Source organism: Poecile atricapillus, chromosome 1 (genome assembly GCF_030490865.1).
Source record: "Poecile atricapillus isolate bPoeAtr1 chromosome 1, bPoeAtr1.hap1, whole genome shotgun sequence".
NCBI lineage: Eukaryota > Metazoa > Chordata > Aves > Passeriformes > Paridae > Poecile > Poecile atricapillus.
Genome location: NC_081249.1, coordinates 86,067,726 through 86,087,881, shown reverse-complemented (window position 1 = coordinate 86,087,881; position 20,156 = coordinate 86,067,726). Strand labels below are relative to the sequence as shown.

The following is a 20,156-nucleotide window of genomic DNA, read 5'->3' as shown; positions in this document are numbered from 1 at the left end:
ATCTTTTTCATTCACTCCCGTCTTTTTGGCCAGCACTCAATAATATTTTATAACCCATCTTTAAAATATAAAGATAGAAATCACTGGGCAGCAATAGCAGAAACAGAAAAGCTGCTGCTCTGGCTTCAGTCAAAGGTCTGTCTAGTCTGGTATCTTATCTCCTCTGAGGCCAGAAGTGCACAGTAGAAGAACTAGGCAGGGGTGCAGACTGTCCTACTCCCTCTCAGCTCCCAGCAGTGTGATGTAGGAACATCTGAGCCTGAGTGGTATCACTGCCATTAGTCACAGAGGGCTTTTCTCCAATAAAACATTACTTTTTGCAAATGCTCAGCCTCTTAAGCCAAAGGTCTGAACAATGTGTTCCCTGCTGCCAACAGTATTTAAGGAACTTTATCAACGGAGGCCCCCCAGGTTATGCTCCCTATTGTGAAGAGAGGCTGAGGCGGACGTTTGCCAATGGGACAAGGACACAGCCACCCAGCTGGCTGGAGCTGCAGGTATGAGCCCCTTCATTGCCTCCCCAGGGAACTGGGGCTCAGGGTTTAAGCCTTTCACTGTCACAAGAACCACATCTCTGTCAGAACAGAATGTGGGACAACAAAGTGCCTATTTCTGTCGAGAATTTTCACAAAATTCCAACATATTGCATTCCCTGTACATCCTGGATTTGCTCCAGGGTATGTTGAAGATCAATCCTTTTGGCTGCATCGGTATTTCTAAATTAAATGTGTGCTGTTGGCATTGAGGCCAGCTGGCACAGAGCAAGCCCCTGTGTGTTCAAAGGAACTGTCTTCCAGATGAAGGTGGCTGCAGGCAAACTGCCTCCTGTGAGTGGTCCCTGGGACTTGTTTGGGGATAATTATAGCTGGAACAGGTAGTTTGTGCAAAAATTTCTCATTTTCTAAACAGATTTGCAGCACATACAGTTGTGCTCCAGTGTCCATGAGCATTTCCAAGCATGCTTGTGTTTACTGGATTAGGCATCTTGATGACTGAATGTATTAAGTAAAATATCTGTGACTTCCACGTGCTTCCAGTGGCTGACTGCACATTATCCTGTTGATAAATATGGTGTGGTAGCACTGAAAAGCAGCCAGTCAGTGGGATCAGGAATTAGTAAGTGGTTACCAGAGTAGGGTAAAGAGTATGCAGGTACATAGTATTGAAATACACATAACATTATAAAGTTTGACTTTAATCCTTTAGGCGACCAAGTCCAAGAAACCGATCATGCTGCCTGTCACATTTATGGATGGGACAACAAAGACACTGTTGACAGACTCTGCAACAACTGCTAAAGAGCTCTGCAATTCTTTAGCTGACAAAATCAGCCTGAAGGACCGATTTGGCTTTTCACTCTACATTGCACTTTTTGACAAGGTATATCTTAAGTCCTGTTCCTGAATAGTTCTGGGAAAGAAGGGGGAGGTTCTCCTTGCTGTCACATAACTTCCAGAAGGCAGAGGGATTATTTCTACAGTACAAGTGTCAGCATGGTTTTCACAAAAAGAGTAGTCAAATTCTGAAGCTGGGTTGTAGGAAAATATCTCTCCTTGGAGATATTCAGAATTTAACAGGAAAATGCACAGAGAAACCCATTCAAAGATGCACCTGTTCTGACCAGTGTGGTGGACCAGAAACCTTCAGAAATTCCTTTCCTTCTATACACCTGTGTGATGCTATTCTCTTACTCTTAGTTAAGCTTATTAGAAATGAATTTCCAGTAAAACATCCTATCTGGATTTTTATGCAAGGGAGCCAATTAAATTTGATTGGAAAACTAACAGTTTAAATTAAGCTTCCAAAATGAGCTAAAATCCAGACTGCTATGCCTGCATTGGCAATTAACCTGGTGTATTTAACCTTAAAACATATCCTTTTCAGAAATTCTGTTAAAATAAAGGTGAGCATAAATGAGAGGGGTAAAGCTTCATCAGGTGAGACAACAGCTGCAAGTCAATGAAACTCAAGTATTCCAAGAGCTGCTGTGTAAGAGGATGAAGCATGTTCTCACCTACATTGTGGCCACCTCTGCCTCTAGGTGGAGAAGAAAATAGTTTATAGTCTGATTTCTTCATCTTTTTTGATGAGGCGTTCAGCAAGGGATGGTAGGTCTGAGGAGATATAGTGCTTTGGGGACTTCACAGCAGACCCCAATGAGAAGACAGGTACATTTCTGTAAAGGATAGACTTTTTTATTCTGGGTTTTTCTGATGTTTAGCTGGGTTGGATTCAAGCCCATGACTTTGAAACAGTTTTTCAAAGCACAGTATGAATCAACAGTAGTTTAAAATGGGAGCATTGGCTTTGCTGATTCATGTTGATGCTCTCCTTTTAGTCTGGATGAGAAACTGGAGCTCAAAATGGAATGGCTCACCCAGCCATGCTGCAGAACTTGGCTGGCTAGATGACATAGAATCATTGATTATTCTGATTATTTTGACTATTTGGATTATAAAGGTAGTCTGAGTGACTCAAAAATAGATCTCTCTACCTAAAATGGTCTGCATTTGGTCAGATGAATGCCACATTTCTCTCTGCCCTGCCTAGGTGTCCTCGTTGGGGAGTGGCAATGACCATGTGATGGATGCTGTGTCCCAGTGCGAGCAGTACGCCAAGGAGCAGGGAGCGCAGGAGCGCAACGCACCATGGCGGCTCTTCTTCAGGAAGGAGATCTTCACTCCCTGGCACAACCCCAGTGAGGACAACGTGGCCACCAATCTCATCTACCAACAGATTGTGCGAGGGGTGAAGTTTGGGGAGTATCGGTGTGACAAGGTATGTGACCTCAGCAGCTCCCCGTCTGGTCTGACAAGTGTCTTTGAGATGGTGAAATAGGTTACAATAAGGGAGATGATAAATATTCCTCCCTGGACACCCATTAGCTTGGGCATTGTGGTATTCACATGGAAAACAGGAGCTACAGCAATCACATCCTCCTGACTGGGCTTGAATGCTTCCACGTGCTGCATGACCACTCTTAACAATGACCATGTTAAGACTTAATCATAGCTTTTAGTGGTCAATGTCCTGAACTTTAGATGTGCAAAAAACTGTAAAAGGTGAAGTTCTGCCAAAAGGGAGCATCCCCACACAATTCTGTAGTACACCCAGCCTCCACAACAGGCTCGTTGAGTGGTGGAGGATGGATGTTGTGATGATTTGCTGACAGCATCAGTTTGGTTTGTTGGCTCCCACAGGAAGAAGATCTGGCAGAACTGGCTTCCCAGCAGTACTACGTGGACTATGGGTCAGAGATGGTACTGGAAAGGCTGCTAAATCTAATTCCATCCTACATTCCAGACAGAGAGATCACAGCTTCAAAAACAGTGGAAAAATGGGCTCAGCTCATTATAGCTGCACATAAAAAGGTGGGATAATAGATCACCTGTCGAGGACCACATCATGCTTCAATAGCTTCATGTGCCTTTTAAACGTATGTCAGATATCATAGCTCAACTCTTAGCCTCATCTGAAGCTAAAATAATGAGAAAGGGCAGGGCTTGTACTAACCATATTCAGCTTTACCACTGGTTGTTTTGCAAGATCTGACAGAAGACATCCTGCAAAGATTTACTGTGAGATGCAGAACGCCATCTCTGGGGTGGCATTCCTGTTACATGAGATTGTGGTGTCACCAGTTGTATTACAGAGGTGGTTTATGTCTCCGGGTAATGTCAGGAATTTTTTGTGCTGAGCTTTGTATAAAACCTTCCTGACTTCAATTAGAACATTTGTGTTGCTCTCACACTGCAACACTTTCCATAAGTCATTACCCAGTGTTCATGACACCATGAGGGGTGATGTTCCTGGTATGAGGATGGGCATTCATGTAACATCAGGAGCCAGCTTCAGATTAGGACCCCTACTATATAAACATCTCCAAGTGCATTAGGAGTCTCACCTCAACTTAACTGCCAGTGGAGACACAGGGATTCTCTTGGATCTTGCACATCCCCTGTCAATCTGTCAGCTTTGTACAGAAGTGTCAGGTGTCTAAGGATGCTCTAAGTAAGGGGCTTAAGGGCTGATGAGCGTCTGCTTCCAGCTAAAGGAATGTCAAGTTGAAAAGTAAACACTTGCTTTAGGAAAACCCACAGTCAGCTGAGACAAGCCTGACAGAGACTGGTCGCTCCAGATACTTGCCCAGCCTTCTCCAAGTCAAATTATTCCATAAAGTGGGAACTGAAGGCCAGGACTTTGCCCAAACTGTCACTTGTTCCTGTAGTAGTTTGGCCCTTAGCCACACTGAGACTTCCATTAATATTTGTTCCAAGATTTTCAGGTTACATGGAATGATTTTCCTTGCTCTTTTCCTGGATGTAACTGTGTTTTGCTTCATGTTGGTTCCGGTTTGCTTTTTCTGTAGGGAATTTATACTCAGAAGAGGGCAGACCCAAAAAAGGTCAAGGAAGAAGTAGTGGATTTTGCACGTTTCAAGTGGCCTTTGCTGTTTTCTCGGTTTTATGAAGCCTTCAAATTCTCAGGTGAGTCAGTAGAGCACATCCTCAGAGCACAAGATTCTCTAAAGCAAAAGGAAGGAGAGATGGGGATTCCACAGACAAGAAGGGAACCATCTAGCTGGTCTTTCTTGGATACATTATTTTTTGTTGCATCCTGATTAGCAATGGCTCAGGCTATAGGTCTGCCACAATTTCTCTCCCTTTAAAAAACACAGAGCTTTTTGATCATTGCATCCTCCTTTGGAATGTTTTCTGTATCCTAACACCTTTCATCAGCTAATTGAATGTCTTATCTTCAACCCAGGGCCAAGCCTGCCTAAAAATGATGTGATTGTAGCTGTCAACTGGACAGGGGTGTACTTTGTGGATGAACAGGAGCAGGTTCTCTTAGAGCTCTCTTTCCCAGAGATCACAGCTGTGTCAAGCAGCAGGTAAGGAGGAATAGACTTGGCTGACAATCTTACCATAGATCAGTCCTTTTCCAGGCTTTGCCTCTGGATGTCATTATGTTTCATGTTTATTTCTCCTATAAAAATATATCCCAGAGGAGGAAAGCTGCAAGGGCAGAGCTTCACCCTGGCCACCATTAAAGGTGATGAATACACTTTCACCTCCAACAATGCAGAGGATATCCGGGACCTGGTGGTGACCTTCCTTGAAGGACTAAGGAAACGATCCAAGTATGTGGTCACTCTCCAAGACAACCCAAATCCAGGCAAGTAAATAGCCCAGCTCACTGGTAAACATATAGATAGATCTAATATTCCTGAGGAATTTGGAAAAAAACCAATTCAAACCAATTTTTTGCAGTGGGAGATGAATCTGGGTTCCTCAGCTTCCTTAAAGGAGACCTGATAGTTCTGGACCAGGACACGGGAGAACAAGTGATGAACTCGGGGTGGGCTAATGGGTTCAATGAACGGACCAAGCAGAGAGGGGATTTCCCAACTGATTCAGTCTATGTCTTGCCTACGGTCACCATGCCTCCATTGGAGATCGTGGTAAGTAATCTTACGGAATTACACAACTTGGTACAACGTCCAGGGAGGTCGAAGCCTTCGTGAAGTGCTTAGATCTGGCCAGTCTCCCTGAACATAAGGCAGAAACCAAAGTGGATGAGACAGGTGACAAGTTGTCCAAGGCAAAAGTGATCTCAGCCTTTCTTCTGATCTTGGCACTCAGGACACCACAAACTTGTGACTTGGAATATCCACGTGTTTTGCTAAACCCTTCCCACTGGCCTGATTGCTTAAAGGTGTATTTATGGTTGGAGGGAATGCTGCACTCACATATAGATCTGTAGGTTCCAGAGCACATTATCTTCCTTAGGAAATGATCCACACTGTGGAAATACCTGTTATTCCTTGCATTAGTGACTGAGAATGACACAGAGAAGTGAAAACTGTACAGTTCTAACTGACTGTTAACGGGAATTGATGCATTATTCTCATTTCCACTGTTCTTGTTTTATATCTGCTTCCTCTCTTTGAATACATCAGATACATTTTATTTCAAATATACCAGGTAACAGAGAGCTTTTCATCCCATAGGCCCTGGTCACAATGACCCCTGACCAACGACAAGATGTTATCAGAACCTCTCAGATGGCAGTTTCAGACAGTGAAGAAAGAGTAAAGCCATACACCTTGGAGGAATTTTCCTATGATTACTTTAGGTGATTTTTTTTAAACCATTCTCAAAAATTATAGGAATCCCTCTGCAGGTAACTTGGAAATCAGGAAAATCTTGCTACTGGAAAAGACTCTGAATACCCCATTGTGTGACTTTATACAACTACAACCTCTGGTTTAGGTCATGGCATTTGAAATGCAGGTTTTCCACAGACAAGGTTTTATAAAGGATTTTTTCTCAGCAGTGGTGTAGCAATTTGAAATTTAATATTATGTGGGAGGATGTGCTTAGGCTGTATAGGCATTTTCATCTCAGCTCCAAAAATTTAAATGTGCACCACTGGTGAATGCAGCTGACCAACGCTCCCACTTCTGTTTGGATGGGCTGGCAATCCAAATAGGCAGATCAGTTCCTCTGAGATGTCTTCCCCTCGTCAGGCTTATACTACTAGGTGATATTCTTTCATTGTGACTGCCCTGACCATTCATTGCCATCATCCTTCCCACGGTTAGAAGCTTTTTGGGATAGGATGGGTGTGGTGTCATTACTGGGGTAGGGTCTATAAGAGATTCTTCTGAGCCATAGGAAAGTGCAAGTGGTTCTCTTTGAGCAGAACTGGAGCTGGATACGTGCTAAATTGTGATGTCCCATTTGGTGTAAGAGCTCTTTATCTGGGTGCTGTGAGCAACTGTCCTAGGTGAAACATTGGCTGTAAGCTGTTCCTATTATCCCTGTAATCTCTCCACCTCTTGCTTTGCATTTGCCACCAGGCCACCTCCAAAACACACCCTCAGCCGGGTGATGATTACCAAGAGCCGTGGCAAGGACAAGCTGTGGTGTTACACCCGCGAGCCCATCAAACAGCCACTGCTGAAGAAGATCCTGGGCAGCGAGGAGCTGTCCCAAGAAGCCTGTATGGCCTTTATTGATATCCTTCCTCTGCTTGGGAGTGCCCTTCGGCAACAAGTCTGACAGGCAAAGGGCTGAACAGACTTTTTAGGGCTCCAAGCAAAGCCCAAAGAAATGTTCGTGGTACCTCTTAAGGGCTGTGGGACCACATCACAGGCTTGGAGATGGGTCTGTGCCACAAATCTGTACTTTAACGTCCTTGAAATCTGAGGTGTGTCTACTTAATCAGTGAGGATTCAGGGAGCAGTTGTTGAGTCCTGCTGGTCCACATTCACTAGTGCTGTTCTGTCTTGGTTCAGCTGACAGACTGCCAAGTGCACCTGCTATGGTTGCCCTAAAGCCCTAATCAATGTGCAGACCAGTCCACATGGCCTTGGGGACAGTTTGATGCCTGAATATCCCTTTGCAGCCACTTCCGTAGTCGTGCGTAGCATGTCTTTAACAACATCATCAACAGAGGGGCTTCACCAAATATCCCAGTTAGCTCATCCTTGACTCCTACCTCCCACCTGTGCTGAAATATATGGGTGACTACCCATCCAAAAGGACCCGCTCAGTCAATGAGCTGACAGACCAAATATTTGAAGGTGCCTTGAAAGCTGAACCCCTAAAAGATGAAATCTACTGCCAGACCCTCAAGCAGCTCACGGACAACCACATCAAGTAAGAGCTGTTTGTTCCCCTTGACCCAAATGCATTATAGTGTGTTGGGCAAAGCAGATCTGAAGTGTTTGTGCCACAAATAATTTTTTTCCTCCTGGGTCTCTACTTGTGCAGATACAGTGAAGAGAAAGGCTGGGAGCTGCTGTGGTTGTGTACAGGCCTTTTCCCTCCAAGTAACATCCTCCTGCCCCATGTCCAGAGGTTCCTGCAATCCCGGAAGCATCACCCCTTGGCAGCAGACTGCATCCAGAGACTCCAGAAAGCCCTGCGGTATGGCACTGAAAGACCTCCTAGCCCTGGCTGTACCACAACATCCAAATACGTGTGAAAAAATACAACTGGGAGATATTTTGGTGACTGGGGGCACAGTGAAAGCTCACAGCCTCTGTCTATTCCACCAAACTGATTGAAATGAACAATGGGTTGCTGATAAGCAGTGCAGAAAAACAGAAATTAATCAACTTCATCCATGTCCATTTAAGTCACTTTCTTCTTTTTAGAAGGAAATTAAATCTTAGTATTAAGAAAGTAGCTGAAGTTACTCAAAAAGAATATGCATTAAAAAGGGAAGATTTAAACAAAGGATTCTTGCTATGATGATGCTGTAATACTTGCCACCTCCTGTTTTTCAGGAATGGATCCAGAAAATACCCACCCCATCTAGTAGAAGTGGAAGCCATTCAACACAAAACGACCCAAATTTTCCACAAGGTTTACTTCCCTGATGACACTGATGAGGTAAATGGGGGAGAAGGAAATTATTTTCTGTTGGGATGGCTGTCAATTTGCTTATTAAAATCTCAGAGAAGGCTAATATTGGTTCTGATTTAGAAAAGCTCAGCCTTTCCAGAAGCCTCTGGGCCAAAGCATTACAAGGAGAATCCATCCTTTTCTACTCGGATTTGTTGCAAGTTGTGTTTTTCAAGATATGGGTGCTTTGCTGGTGTTCACTAGAGGCTTTAGAGTTTGACTGCAGAAAGAGGGAAACTGGGTAGGTTCATCCATTCACTCAGAGTAGCTCACAGGCCTTGCTTGGCTCTCAGTTATTTGGAGCCTAAACCAACAGATGTTGTCCACCCAACAATACCCAGAGGGGTACCATGAGGGGGCCCCCTGGGAACTGGGCAGACTATTGCAGCACGGGCAAGTGGGTGACTGAGATTACCCCTTCTGACCTGAGATGACACAGAAATCATACCTGCACTCAGAGAGCTCTCACTAAGCATCTGATATGCTGACAAGGCAGCTAGTCATATTGATGCCAGAGCAGATAGGCATGTTCTCTGCTGTCTCACCTACTGATAAGTCTTCCTATGAGGCTCACATCTCTCTCTTCCCTCATACCCTTGGGTACAACTAAATTTCCCTGTTTCCAAGTGGGTTTATTTGTAAAACAGTCCACACCCATGGAAGGAAAAGGATGATTCCTCTGCAGCAGCTGTGAGTGCCCTTGTTTATCTGTAATGGAGTGTTGAGAGAATTCTTGGGGTTTCTCATCATTTTATTTTTTCTTATGTTACCAGCAATGAGCATGACACTACTTCATACATTTGCATCTGTGTGAGAGCCAGTAGAAGAAAGCAGTGGGGACTTCTATACTTGGATGTGTTTACTGTGAACCATTTGGCAATGGAAGTCACTAGGTGGACTGGCAGAGTAGCATCATTCCAGTACAACATGCATCTGGCACTGAAGTGCTGCTGAGCATTAGCAGCACTGACCCCCAGATCAGACTCTTATGGGATGCAGAACATGGTGGTTCAGCTGTGCATGTGGTGGTCAGAAGCTTAAGTTCTTTAAACTGCTATGAGCTGAATCTCATTCAGTGGATAGAGCAAAACTGAGGTGTAGTAGTTTCAGAAACTAGGCAGAAACACCAATTAAGTGTAGTGGTTTTGGTTTGTTTCCCAGCCAATGCACCAATTATTGTAGTGGTTTTAGTACTGGCCAAACACCAGTGCACTCACTAACATTATTTACTCATTTCCTGCTGTGAGATATGGATTAGGAGGAGGCCAAAACAGGCTCAAACGTTTAAAGGGTATAAAGAAAAGCTTTATTAACAGAATTAAATGAAAAATAATAAGAAAATTAGAATAAACCTTCAGAACACTTCTTCTTTCCCCACACCCTCTTTTCTTTCCCACTGACAACATAAAGAGACAAAACCTGGGACTTTCAGTCAGTTTACCACCCCTAAAATAGTCTTTCTTCAGTTCACTTAGGGAGAGGAGTCTCTCTTGCCATGCCATGAAGACTTCTCCAGAAGAAACAGTTATCTTGTGGCTTCAATATCACAGTAAACTGGCCACTTGGGAAAGGAAAATCTGCTCGCAGTGTGAAAGTCCCTCCCATCTCTTGCAGCTTTCCCAAAGCTGCATTTATGGGCCATGTCAACTTATTGGGGTGCTATTTTACGGATGAGCTATTCTAGCATAGAAACAAAAAATTATTTTCATCCATCTCTGGCAACATTGGTTTTTTTCTTCTATTCCTGGGGCAAAGTTTTTCAACTCTCATCTCTCTCTGTTCAAGCTTCTCATTGGATTACAGCTACTGTAACATCTGCTTATTTAAACAGTGGTGCTCCTACTGCCAGCTGTGGTTAGAACGCTGCACCCCCCAATGCATTCCATGAATTACAGGGAAAAAACAAAGTCTGGCTGCCGCTGCCATCCCTGCATACAGGGTGCTGGAAACAAAAAAACCGCTGCCACCCCTTTTGTCCTTCTGTCCACAGCATAGCTGGCTAAAAGTGGCTAAGCGAAGTCCCTTACCAGTCATGCTGAGATAGCCGCAGCTGCATGGTGCCACCACGGTCACACTGTTTTTGGCTGTGCAGTCCCGGCCACATGGCCACTCCCAGACTGGGATGCTGGTGGCCACTCCTGGCCCCAGCTGCTCTTGGTCTCGGGGCCATCCTCAGCACAGACCACAGGGCCACTCCCAGCACTGGTCCCAGAGTAAACAAAGTTCATTTGCGAGCCATGCCAAAATAGCCACGGCCATGTGGCACTGCCCTGGCTGCACAGTGCTGGCCCGGCCAGTTACCTTTCAAAGGTCGGACCCAAGAGAGCTTCCCATGGGCTAGCCCATCCTTACATGTGTTTTCATAGAGACATATTCAGCCCTTGTAAGTGGTTTAATCTTCCAAACTAGGCAGCTGATTGGCTCTTCTAGGTCCTCACAGGGAACCAGCCCTACAGCTGAAAACCAGACTTTCTTAAACCATGACGTGAGGCAATGTAAATGCTGAGCACAGCTCAAAAGGCAGAACCAGAATTGGGATGTACATACAAATAGGACAGACCTTTAAACAGCCTATCCTTTAGATATTCGTCCAACAGGAATTATTTTTCCTCTAGTCAGCTATCTAGAAACCAGGCATCTGGCTTAGACCTGGTCTAAGCCAGGCATCTAACTTCCTCATCGTCACTGGAGAGACAGTCAGGACAAATCAGCCTGGAGGTCTCTCACTCTCTCTTTCCCACCCCTCTTCCCTCAAACAAATAGTTCTGACACTTCACTGTTACATCAGAAAAATCTCTTGCGTTGCCTGGGGAGCTCTGGATAAACCAGCACAGGATATTAATACAGCATCACAAAGTACAATGGTACAGCAGTAGCATGACAGAGCTTCTGCAATATCCCTTCCGATGCCCAGAGCCCCAGTCCTCAATGTCACTGATTTCACTGGCGGTGGGCATCTAAACCTCTCTGTGTGTGTATACCTGGAGCTCCTCAAAGAGAGCAAAAAGGGAAATTAACCCTTAGACAGAAGTGGTGATCTTCCTCTCTTTGTAGGCATTTGAGGTGGAATCCAGCACGAAAGCCAAGGACTTCTGCCAGAACATTTCCAACAGGCTTCTCCTGAAGTCCTCTGAGGGCTTCAGCCTCTTCGTCAAAATCTCTGACAAGGTGAGTGACCCACCCAGAGGCTGAAGTTCTTGGGACAGCCAACTTGCCAGTGGGTACACTTTGGTGGAGCCAGAGCCATGTGGTGAGAAGCATTTCTCTACAAGCTGTGTGGCATGTCTAAGTCAGATCTGACCTGATGCAGGTGAGGTTTGCAGTCCCATAGCCCTGACTTACAGCAGTCACCCCAAAGAACTTAAAGCACAGACAGGCAAAGCCTGTTGCTGAGTTGGGTTTATAAGAAAGGACCAAGTGAAAAAAATGCATAGCTTAGAGCTGCCTCTGGCAACTGGGAGAAATCTATGGAGATATCATCAGGAATGGAAAGGAAGTGTTGTGGTGAAACAGGTTGCAATAAGGAGTAATGGGTGAAATTAGAGACAGAGCCCAAAGCAAGGTGCTGTCATTGGCTTTCTTACATCAGCAGTTTATAACACATGAGTGTTAGAAGTACAGAGCAGTGAGCAACAACTGCAGGAGATGGGCTGGGCAGTGGCCAACCCTGCCTGTGGAGTCTTGCCACTAGTTTGGGGCACCAAAATATAAGAAGGAAATAAAACTGTTAGAGAGGGCTGTGGCGATGGTGGAGGTCCTTGAGGGGGAAGCTATGTGAGGAGCAGCTGAGGTCACTTGGTTTGTTCTGCCTGAAGGACTGAGAGGAGACCTCATTGCAGTCTGCAACTTCCTCATGACAGGAAGAGGAGGGGAAGACATTGTTCTCTCCTCTAGGTTGACCAGTGATGACACTCAAGGAAATGACATGAAGCTGTGTCAGGGGACATGTAGGTTGGGTACTAGGAAAAGGATCTTCACATAAAGGGTTGTTTGGCACTGGACCAGACTCCCCAGGGAGGAGGTCATGGCACCAAGCCTGACAGATTTCAAGTAACATTTGTACAATGCTGTTAGGCACATGCTGTGATTATTAAAGATATCCTGTGCAGAGCCAGAAGATGAGCTTTGATGACCTTGCTGGGTCCCTTCCAGCTCAGGGTATTCTGTGATCCTATTGTATGACTTGCTCAGCCATTATGACTATTTACTGTGTCCCTGCCAGGTCATCAGTGTGCCAGAGGGAGATTTCTTCTTTGATTTTGTGAGACACCTGACAGACTGGATAAAGAAAGCAAGACCAGCAAAAGATGGTAATGATGACTTTTTTCCAGTCTGGGTCACACACAGCCTTTCTACAGCCCTCCAGCCTTTTGAAACAAGACTGACCACATAGTCTGCCACAAGTATAGGCTGTTCACAAAAGTGGTGGAATCACTGTCCTCTAGTGCTCAAAAAAACGTAGATATGGTGCTTAGGGACACGGTATGGTGGTGCTCCTGGCAGTGTTAGGTTAATGGTTGGACTCAGTCTTAGAGGTCTTTTCCAACCTCAGTGATTCTGTGATCTGTCAGGCCACACTTTTGGGGGTGGTGCTCTCTGCACCATCCCTGGGGACATCACCTAGGAGGTGGTCCATCCAGGAGCAGCAAAACCTCTGTTCCAAGGCTATCCTGGCCCCTGTGAGAAGCACCTGCTGGAGGGCATCTCTCCAGGAAGTGCCTGCAGGAAGGTTTCAGTGGTGGGATTGATCTCATCTCACTGACCACATCCAAAGTGGAATTGGCTGCAGCTCTGCTGAATTTACCAGTCGCTGCAAGACACTGGTGCCTCCAGGGTACAACTCTGTCCTGTGTTAGACATGGGTACTATCAATGAAGTACCGTTGTGCAAGAGAACCCAGATACTTTTTACTTTTTACTTTAATTAAAGGTTTGCATGGCAGTGATGTTGTTTGTTCTGCAAAGTCAGAACCCATTTGGCCTTGTGAATGTCCCGTCCCTTTAAGCTGTGATGGCACATGGGCACTGCTGGATGCAGACACCAACTGCCAGCTGGTACTCACACCATCGCTCTTATGTTTGCATCATTTGCACAGGTATAGTGCCTTCCCTCACCTACCAAGTGTTCTTCATGAAAAAACTGTGGACCAACACAACGCCTGGAAAAGACTCGATGGCAGACTCAATCTTCCACTATTACCAGGTGTGCTGGGATTCTGCAGTAGCAGTGGAGAATTGGGAGGGATTAGGAATTGGTTGCAAAAACTTGTCCATCTGCAGATGTTCTCAGGGAATAGCCTCTTAACCAGGGGCTGGATACCTCCACAAACTCCATTTAACATCTGAAGGTGAAGGTCCATGCACATCCTCTCTATCTTTCTGTTGTTCTTTCCTCCATACAGGAGTTACCAAAGTACCTGCGTGGCTACCACAAGTGCTCACGGGAAGAGGTCCTGCAGCTGGCAGCTCTCATCTACCGGGTCAAGTTTGAGGATGATAAGTCCTATTTCCCCAGCATCCCCAAACTCCTGAAGGAGCTGGTGCCTCAGGACCTCATCCGGCAGCTCTCTCCAGATGACTGGAAAAGGGTAAACCAACAGCTTGGTTCATACACCAGGCCTGGCTGGGAGAAGCCCAGTCTCTCAGGTGACTTGTCTGACATTCAGTGTTGAAGCTGGACTGCCAGAATCAGTGACACCTGCTCCTTCTTGGGCCTTACCAGAGCTTCAGCTTCCCTGGCACCACTAAGAGGAGAAATTGTACATGCATATTCACATACACATGCCTTGCCTTGGGTTTTCTTTAACCTGAGACTGTGGCTGTAGTGGTGGATGCAAAGCCAGATGGAAATGTGCTAAGAGATGTTCTCATGAAGAGGTGGTCTGTCATATAATGCAGACTACTGAGTAAAGGGGTAATTCTTCCTGCTTTACACAGGGAGAGCTGTGGCACAGGTGAAAACAGGTCTAGCCTTAAAATATTAGAGGTGTCTCACTGTCAAGAAATAGTCTGATAAGTCCTTTCTGTTTCCTATCTGATATCAGCATCTCTGGGTTGAAGATCTCTCAGTCTCCTCTGCTGCATAAATTGGATAATCAAAATTTATAATCTCTTTAATGGAGTCACCAGCTCAGCTTATCTAGAAAGGACCTACCTTGGTTCCAGGCCCTGCTCCAGTGATCAGCCAGCACTTTTTTGAACTGTTATTGGAATAGAGGCTGGAACCAAACATCAAGGTCAGGTTGGACAGCACCCAGAGCAACCTGCTCTAGGGGAAGGCAGCCCTGTCCACTGCAGGAGAGTTGGACTAGATGATCTTTCAAAGGTCTCTTCCAACCCAAACTCTTCTATGAGTCTACCATTGTGGAACTGATGCTCCCTCCCTGCAAATGTCCCTGGTGCCAGGTACTGCAAACCCTCCATCTCTGTTGTGTTCTCTGTTGCAGTCCATTGTGGCATACTACAACAAACACGCGGGCAAAACAAGAGAAGAAGCCAAGCTTGCCTTTCTAAAGATTATCTTCAAGTGGCCTACATTTGGATCAGCATTCTTTGAAGTGAAGGTACCTGCCCTGGGGATTCTCTGGCAGCTTTTAGCCAAGATCAGGAGCCCTGTGCCACAGAGGGGTTCCACATCTGAACCAGGCTGGGACAATCCCAATGAAACAGGGAAAATGTAATAGTCTTCATTGGTAAAGGGCAAATATACTTGTTCGTTGCTGCCCTGCCTCTTTACACAGGCAGAAGAATTGTAGAGCTTCAGCATATCTCAGTCTTTGGGGCTGCTCCCACAGCTGAGCTGCTGAACACACAAGAGCTTCAATCTTTTTTGCCAAGGCAAAGGGGAACCTGTGGTTTTCCAAAGGATGTGTCTCTATCCACCACAAACCAAATCCAGACCGCCCACCATGGCACTGGAGTTCCATCAAGGACAGTAGAAGCCAGTGCTGTCAGGAGAAGACAGGGAGAGAGGAAATAGGAAGGGGTATGATTTTGCTTGACACATCCCCTAACCAGTTTGTGTCATTTCCAACAGCAAACTACAGAGCCAAATTATCCAGAAATCCTTCTAATTGCCATCAATAAGCATGGAGTCAGCCTCATTGATCCCAAAACCAAGGTAAGCAAAACTTAACTTGGCTATTCACCAGATGCTCCTGAGCCCAGTCACCAAGCCCTCACAGAGGACATCCCAAAGAGCATGTTGTCCAGTATTTAGTGACCTCCCTTTAAGCCAGGTTAGAAAGGCTGGATAGACAGAAAATTTTCTGGAGACAGAAATTCTCTGTTGCATAGAGCCAGCCTAGACTTTTTCAACAAAATATGGATTGGGAACATCAACTATCAGGACCCTGTACCTGGAGGTTGCACACACTCCTTCCTCAATCCTTTAACAGGCAATAGGACAGGAGTTGGACTAGATGAGATCTTACTAGTTACTTCCACCACCTGCATGGTCATTTCTAGCATAGGAGTACTTCACAAGCTCTGGAGGATCTGGAGTCTTGATCTCACTGCCATTCCCATGAGTCTCATCACAGTAGACATCCTTGGCCTGCTGTGATGGAAAGTGAACGGGGTCATGAGAAATGTCCACAGCCCCTCATGGAAGTTGAAGCCCTCTTGCATGTTGAGTGTTTTGTGTTCCCACCAGGATATTCTCATCACTCACCCCTTCACCAAGATCTCCAACTGGAGTAGTGGCAACACGTATTTCCACATAACCATTGGCAACTTGGTGAGAGGAAGCAAGCTGCTCTGTGAGACCTCCCTGGTAAGAAGCGTTAAAGATTAGACCAAATCCTGACTTCGGCAGCAAATTGTGTCTCAGGGATTCTCTGGGCTGAAAGTGGTCTCTCAGAAGAGCCGCTGATAAGTTTTTTTCTTCTGATTTTCCCATGGAGCTGCTCAATGAATCAGGGCTCTCACATGGTCCATCATCCAACAAACAAGCAAACCTAAGATGCTTGGGATATTGCTGTGTCAGGGGCATGGGAGGCTGCTCCCTATCACTGGACTGAAAAACACATTAAAGCTGATACGGACTCAAGGGGTACTCTTGATCCCTTTAACCAATATAATTTATCCAGCTTGTCCCTAGTAACATCACAGCAATAAACCTCCTCCTAGATTCTCTTAAACCCAAAACACAAAGGATGAAAATTCCTTCTGGATTAATTGTTGCTTATCTGAGGCATTCAGTATTTTGTTGGCCATTTGAAAATCTATGTCCTATCCAAAGCTCCCTATGTCCTTAGCGCCAGCAACATCCTGGGACAGGGACTTCCTCTGTCTCAATGTTGCAATTTATCTTTGGACACTGTTCCTCATGGTAGTGGCATTTCACCCAAGGAGAATAGTGGAATAGGTCAAAATGTACCTGAAAATTTGAAAGTCGAGAACTGGTAGCCAGTGTGTTCAGGAGGCACAAGCCAGAGAGTGTAAAGTGTGCTCTGGAGGCTGGTAACATCTTCCCTCTCCTCCTCAGGGGTACAAGATGGATGATCTTTTGACCTCGTACATCAGCCAGATGCTAACAGCCATGAGCAAACAAAGGAGTGCAAAGGGTAGCAAGTGAACTGCAAGAAGCCACTGGCACATGGTCATGGGGCTAATTCACCAGCTGAGGGCTGTGGGATACCCGTGCAGCTGGGCAAGAACCTTTGCCTCCCAGATGTGGAAGATGAGCCGAACACCATCAGGGAGTTCACTGGACTCTGACCTTGAGGGCTCCAATCCCACCTCCCCTTCCAGTGAAGATGACTATCTCTGACCTCCTCACCCTGCATCCCAACTCAATCCTACACCTCAAAGATTTCCAGGGAACACCACTGCTCTCAGAGAGTGACCAATGCAAAAACACTCCAGCAAGAAGTTTGCCTGAACCCATTGTTTGGCATCACAAAGGCTCTTGGAAGAGGATTTGAGTGTGTGTGTGTGTGTGTGCGTGCGTGGCTTGCTTTGTTTTCATTTGTTGGGTTTTTTTTTCCTTAAATATGAGAGCTGTTAGGATGCTAACAGGTTTTTGGTGAAGTTCTGGGAATTTCAGGTTTGAAGAGGAATAAGAGAGCCCTGATCCATGCTGGAAAGATGTCAAATGAACACTGCAGGGCTTGTTTTTTTGTCATTACAAAAGAATACACTGTGTTCTTAAGATGTACAGAAAGAAAAAACAGGCTGGGAGGAGCACATGTTAACTAGGAATCAGAATAAACAAACTACTGATCTAACAGGCTAGAGTACTAAAGTGCTATCCGTGCAATGCTGGAAATATTTAAAGAACAAATTTTAAAGTTTTGTTTCTTCTTCTATTTATTTTTTAAAATATTAAAAAGGAAAAAAAAAATCTTGTATTTCGTGCCGGTATCTGGATGCTGACTTGGGGCTGAGGGCAACCTGCAGAACAATCCCTTGCCCAGAGATTCCCCATGAGAATAGAGAAGAGCCATGACTGCCAGAGGCTGAGTAAGGCACATCTTTTCCAACCTAAGGGCTCAGCTGGAAGCGAAGCTTGGAAAATGAATTATCTCCTTTTGCTTCCTGTGTCCAGAAAATTTAACCTCGGGAGGACTTTTACTGCAAACTTCAATATGGATATAGGGGTTTTGAACACCCCATGCTTGGAAGACTGAAGCCAAGCTTATACTGGATTTCAATTCAAACATGAACTTGGCCATCGGGTTTGTACCAGCTGATTTTCTTGTGCTTTGTGTGTTTCTGTATAAAGCAGCTCTTCGTGAGTCCTAGCTGGACCTGAACCACTCACAGCAAGGGCAGACCCTTGATTTTGGTGGGCTTTTCTCCATCTTTGATTGGCTGTACTCATCTGCTGGCTGTTTGTTTCATCTGCCACCTAATGCCACACAGTGCGGACAAGCCTACTTTGGAGCAGAGATGGGACCTGCTGGCAGAGAGGAGGCTGAAATCATATTGTGTCTGGGAGTGAAGCCTGGGGGTGCCTTTCCAAAATCCAGGCTTCAAAGGAACACATGGCTGGGTGTGGGGTATCAAGAGAGGGGACAGTTGTCCACCAAGATCTGGTGTTTGTGTAACCAACCCTGAGTGGATCTCAGTAGATGTTGAGGCCTCTCTTGATCCTGTGCACTGGGCTGGGTTTGACTGCTTTTGTAGAAGTCCATATTGTGGGGTGTCACATGCTGCTCTGTTAAGCTCAGCTGGGCTCCGATCTCCAACACCATGGTGTGCCAGGCAGAGCTGGCAGCGCTGCCTACCAGACCTCGAGGACCATGACATTCAAGTGGGATGCAGCAGTGACTTACGATTTTGGTTGCTCCATCAAAGCAAATGAGATGCTGCACAGAGCCATCCACCAGCCAGACAGGGCTGCTAGGAGATCCCCTTCCTCCATCATCCCCTACCCAAAGCACTCTGGCGATGGGAGCATGGTTACATCAACCAAGGCTGCATTGGGGGCTGCCTTCTCACCATCCATCTCTGACATTTCTCTCCTTTCCCCAGCTGCCATGATCCAGTGGTCCCAGGGATCCCACCTGTCCTTAGACACATGCCTATCATCACCACACCATCGCTGCTTTTTCTGAGTCTCCTGCCATCCCTGCCACCCACTGCAGGCTCAGCAGATGATGCAGCACAGCAGTGTTTTCCAGAGCTGTCCCAGGTCATCTTTCCCCTTCCACCACCTTCATCCCTCCACTTACAGCTCTGTTGGCATCCCATGCACCCCATAATTTTGGGCAGGACTGGGACTCTGTGTGTGTGTACCTGTGTGTCTTATGTATTAGCATCTGCTGGCCTCTTTGTATTCACACCAAGCAATGTAACGTGAAAAAAACATATGTCCAAGTGAAATAATCCAATTAAAAAGCATCAAGTGGCTTGTGGGAGGCTGTTCTGCACTGTGCAGTTGTGGTGACATCTCCAGGGGAAAGGGTGGGATCAGGGATCCCAGGTTCTTGTTGTGGACAAGATTTCTTCTTGCACTGTGCAATTCCTGATGAGAGCATCCAGCAAGGGGGAACAAACCATCAGTATTTCCAAACCGAAAATTAATTTCAATCTGTTCTTTTGGGATAAAAAATAGTGAAGTCTGGGAGTCTCCATTGCTTGTCCTCTATGACAAGGGCTGAATCTTCCAGTCAGTTTTGAGCTTAATCACTGCATGTAGGAAGTGTTGGGTGAAAAGCTTGTGTGTGGGAGTCAGATGACCAGCCATGTGCTTAACGAGGTTGCCAGACCTTGCTAGCTGTGAAGCAATGAAAATAGTAGTTGAGATGTGACAGAGTGTAAGGCATTCAAGGGAACCACAGGTCTAACTGGCCAGGCTCTCCCTAGGGAAGGCTTCTGAGGATGAGGAGGGTGAGTAAAGGGAGTTACCAGTGCATACTGATACAGACACTGATAGCAGCTGGATACATGGATCAGAGAGCACTGAGGTGGCTTTCCCCAATGCATATTAAAGGCAGCAGTTGGGGAACCACAGCCAAGCCCCTCACTTGAACACCAAGGCACAGGCTGAGGAGCCCATGGTGCACACCATGCTTAACCCACACACTCCCCACCTCCTAGTTTTGCTGCTCACATACCCTACATGGTGTCCATGAAAAGTTATGAACCACCTATGTATGCATGGCATGGGGAGGGGAATTTAACACCATTCACTCCCCATATTTCATAGATCTGGAGGTGCTCTACAACAATTCATCAGTCCTTTAACTTTTTTCCAAAGGAGAATCTTAATTTTTTGCATTTCTAGCCTCCA

The 20,156-nt window shown here is 45.8% G+C and overlaps 1 protein-coding gene across 1 annotated transcript in view; it reads left to right on the top strand.

Annotated features, from left to right (window-relative positions):
* MYO7A (myosin VIIA) overlaps positions 1–19,281 on the top strand; it is a 64,676-nt gene extending 45,395 nt beyond the window's left edge. The window contains exons 29-49 of the mRNA XM_058859648.1: positions 378–497; positions 1,207–1,380; positions 2,551–2,778; positions 3,201–3,371; positions 4,370–4,487; positions 4,768–4,894; positions 5,009–5,178; positions 5,274–5,464; positions 6,014–6,138; positions 6,866–7,023; positions 7,514–7,667; positions 7,782–7,937; positions 8,300–8,405; positions 11,472–11,585; positions 12,640–12,727; positions 13,513–13,619; positions 13,819–14,004; positions 14,863–14,979; positions 15,453–15,536; positions 16,071–16,190; positions 16,905–19,281. Coding sequence (XP_058715631.1) covers positions 378–497; positions 1,207–1,380; positions 2,551–2,778; positions 3,201–3,371; positions 4,370–4,487; positions 4,768–4,894; positions 5,009–5,178; positions 5,274–5,464; positions 6,014–6,138; positions 6,866–7,023; positions 7,514–7,667; positions 7,782–7,937; positions 8,300–8,405; positions 11,472–11,585; positions 12,640–12,727; positions 13,513–13,619; positions 13,819–14,004; positions 14,863–14,979; positions 15,453–15,536; positions 16,071–16,190; positions 16,905–16,994 — 2,904 coding nt within the window. The 3' untranslated portion in view covers positions 16,995–19,281. The remainder of the gene's footprint in view (positions 1–377; positions 498–1,206; positions 1,381–2,550; positions 2,779–3,200; positions 3,372–4,369; positions 4,488–4,767; positions 4,895–5,008; positions 5,179–5,273; positions 5,465–6,013; positions 6,139–6,865; positions 7,024–7,513; positions 7,668–7,781; positions 7,938–8,299; positions 8,406–11,471; positions 11,586–12,639; positions 12,728–13,512; positions 13,620–13,818; positions 14,005–14,862; positions 14,980–15,452; positions 15,537–16,070; positions 16,191–16,904) is intronic.
* Positions 19,282–20,156: the final 875 nt, after the last annotated feature.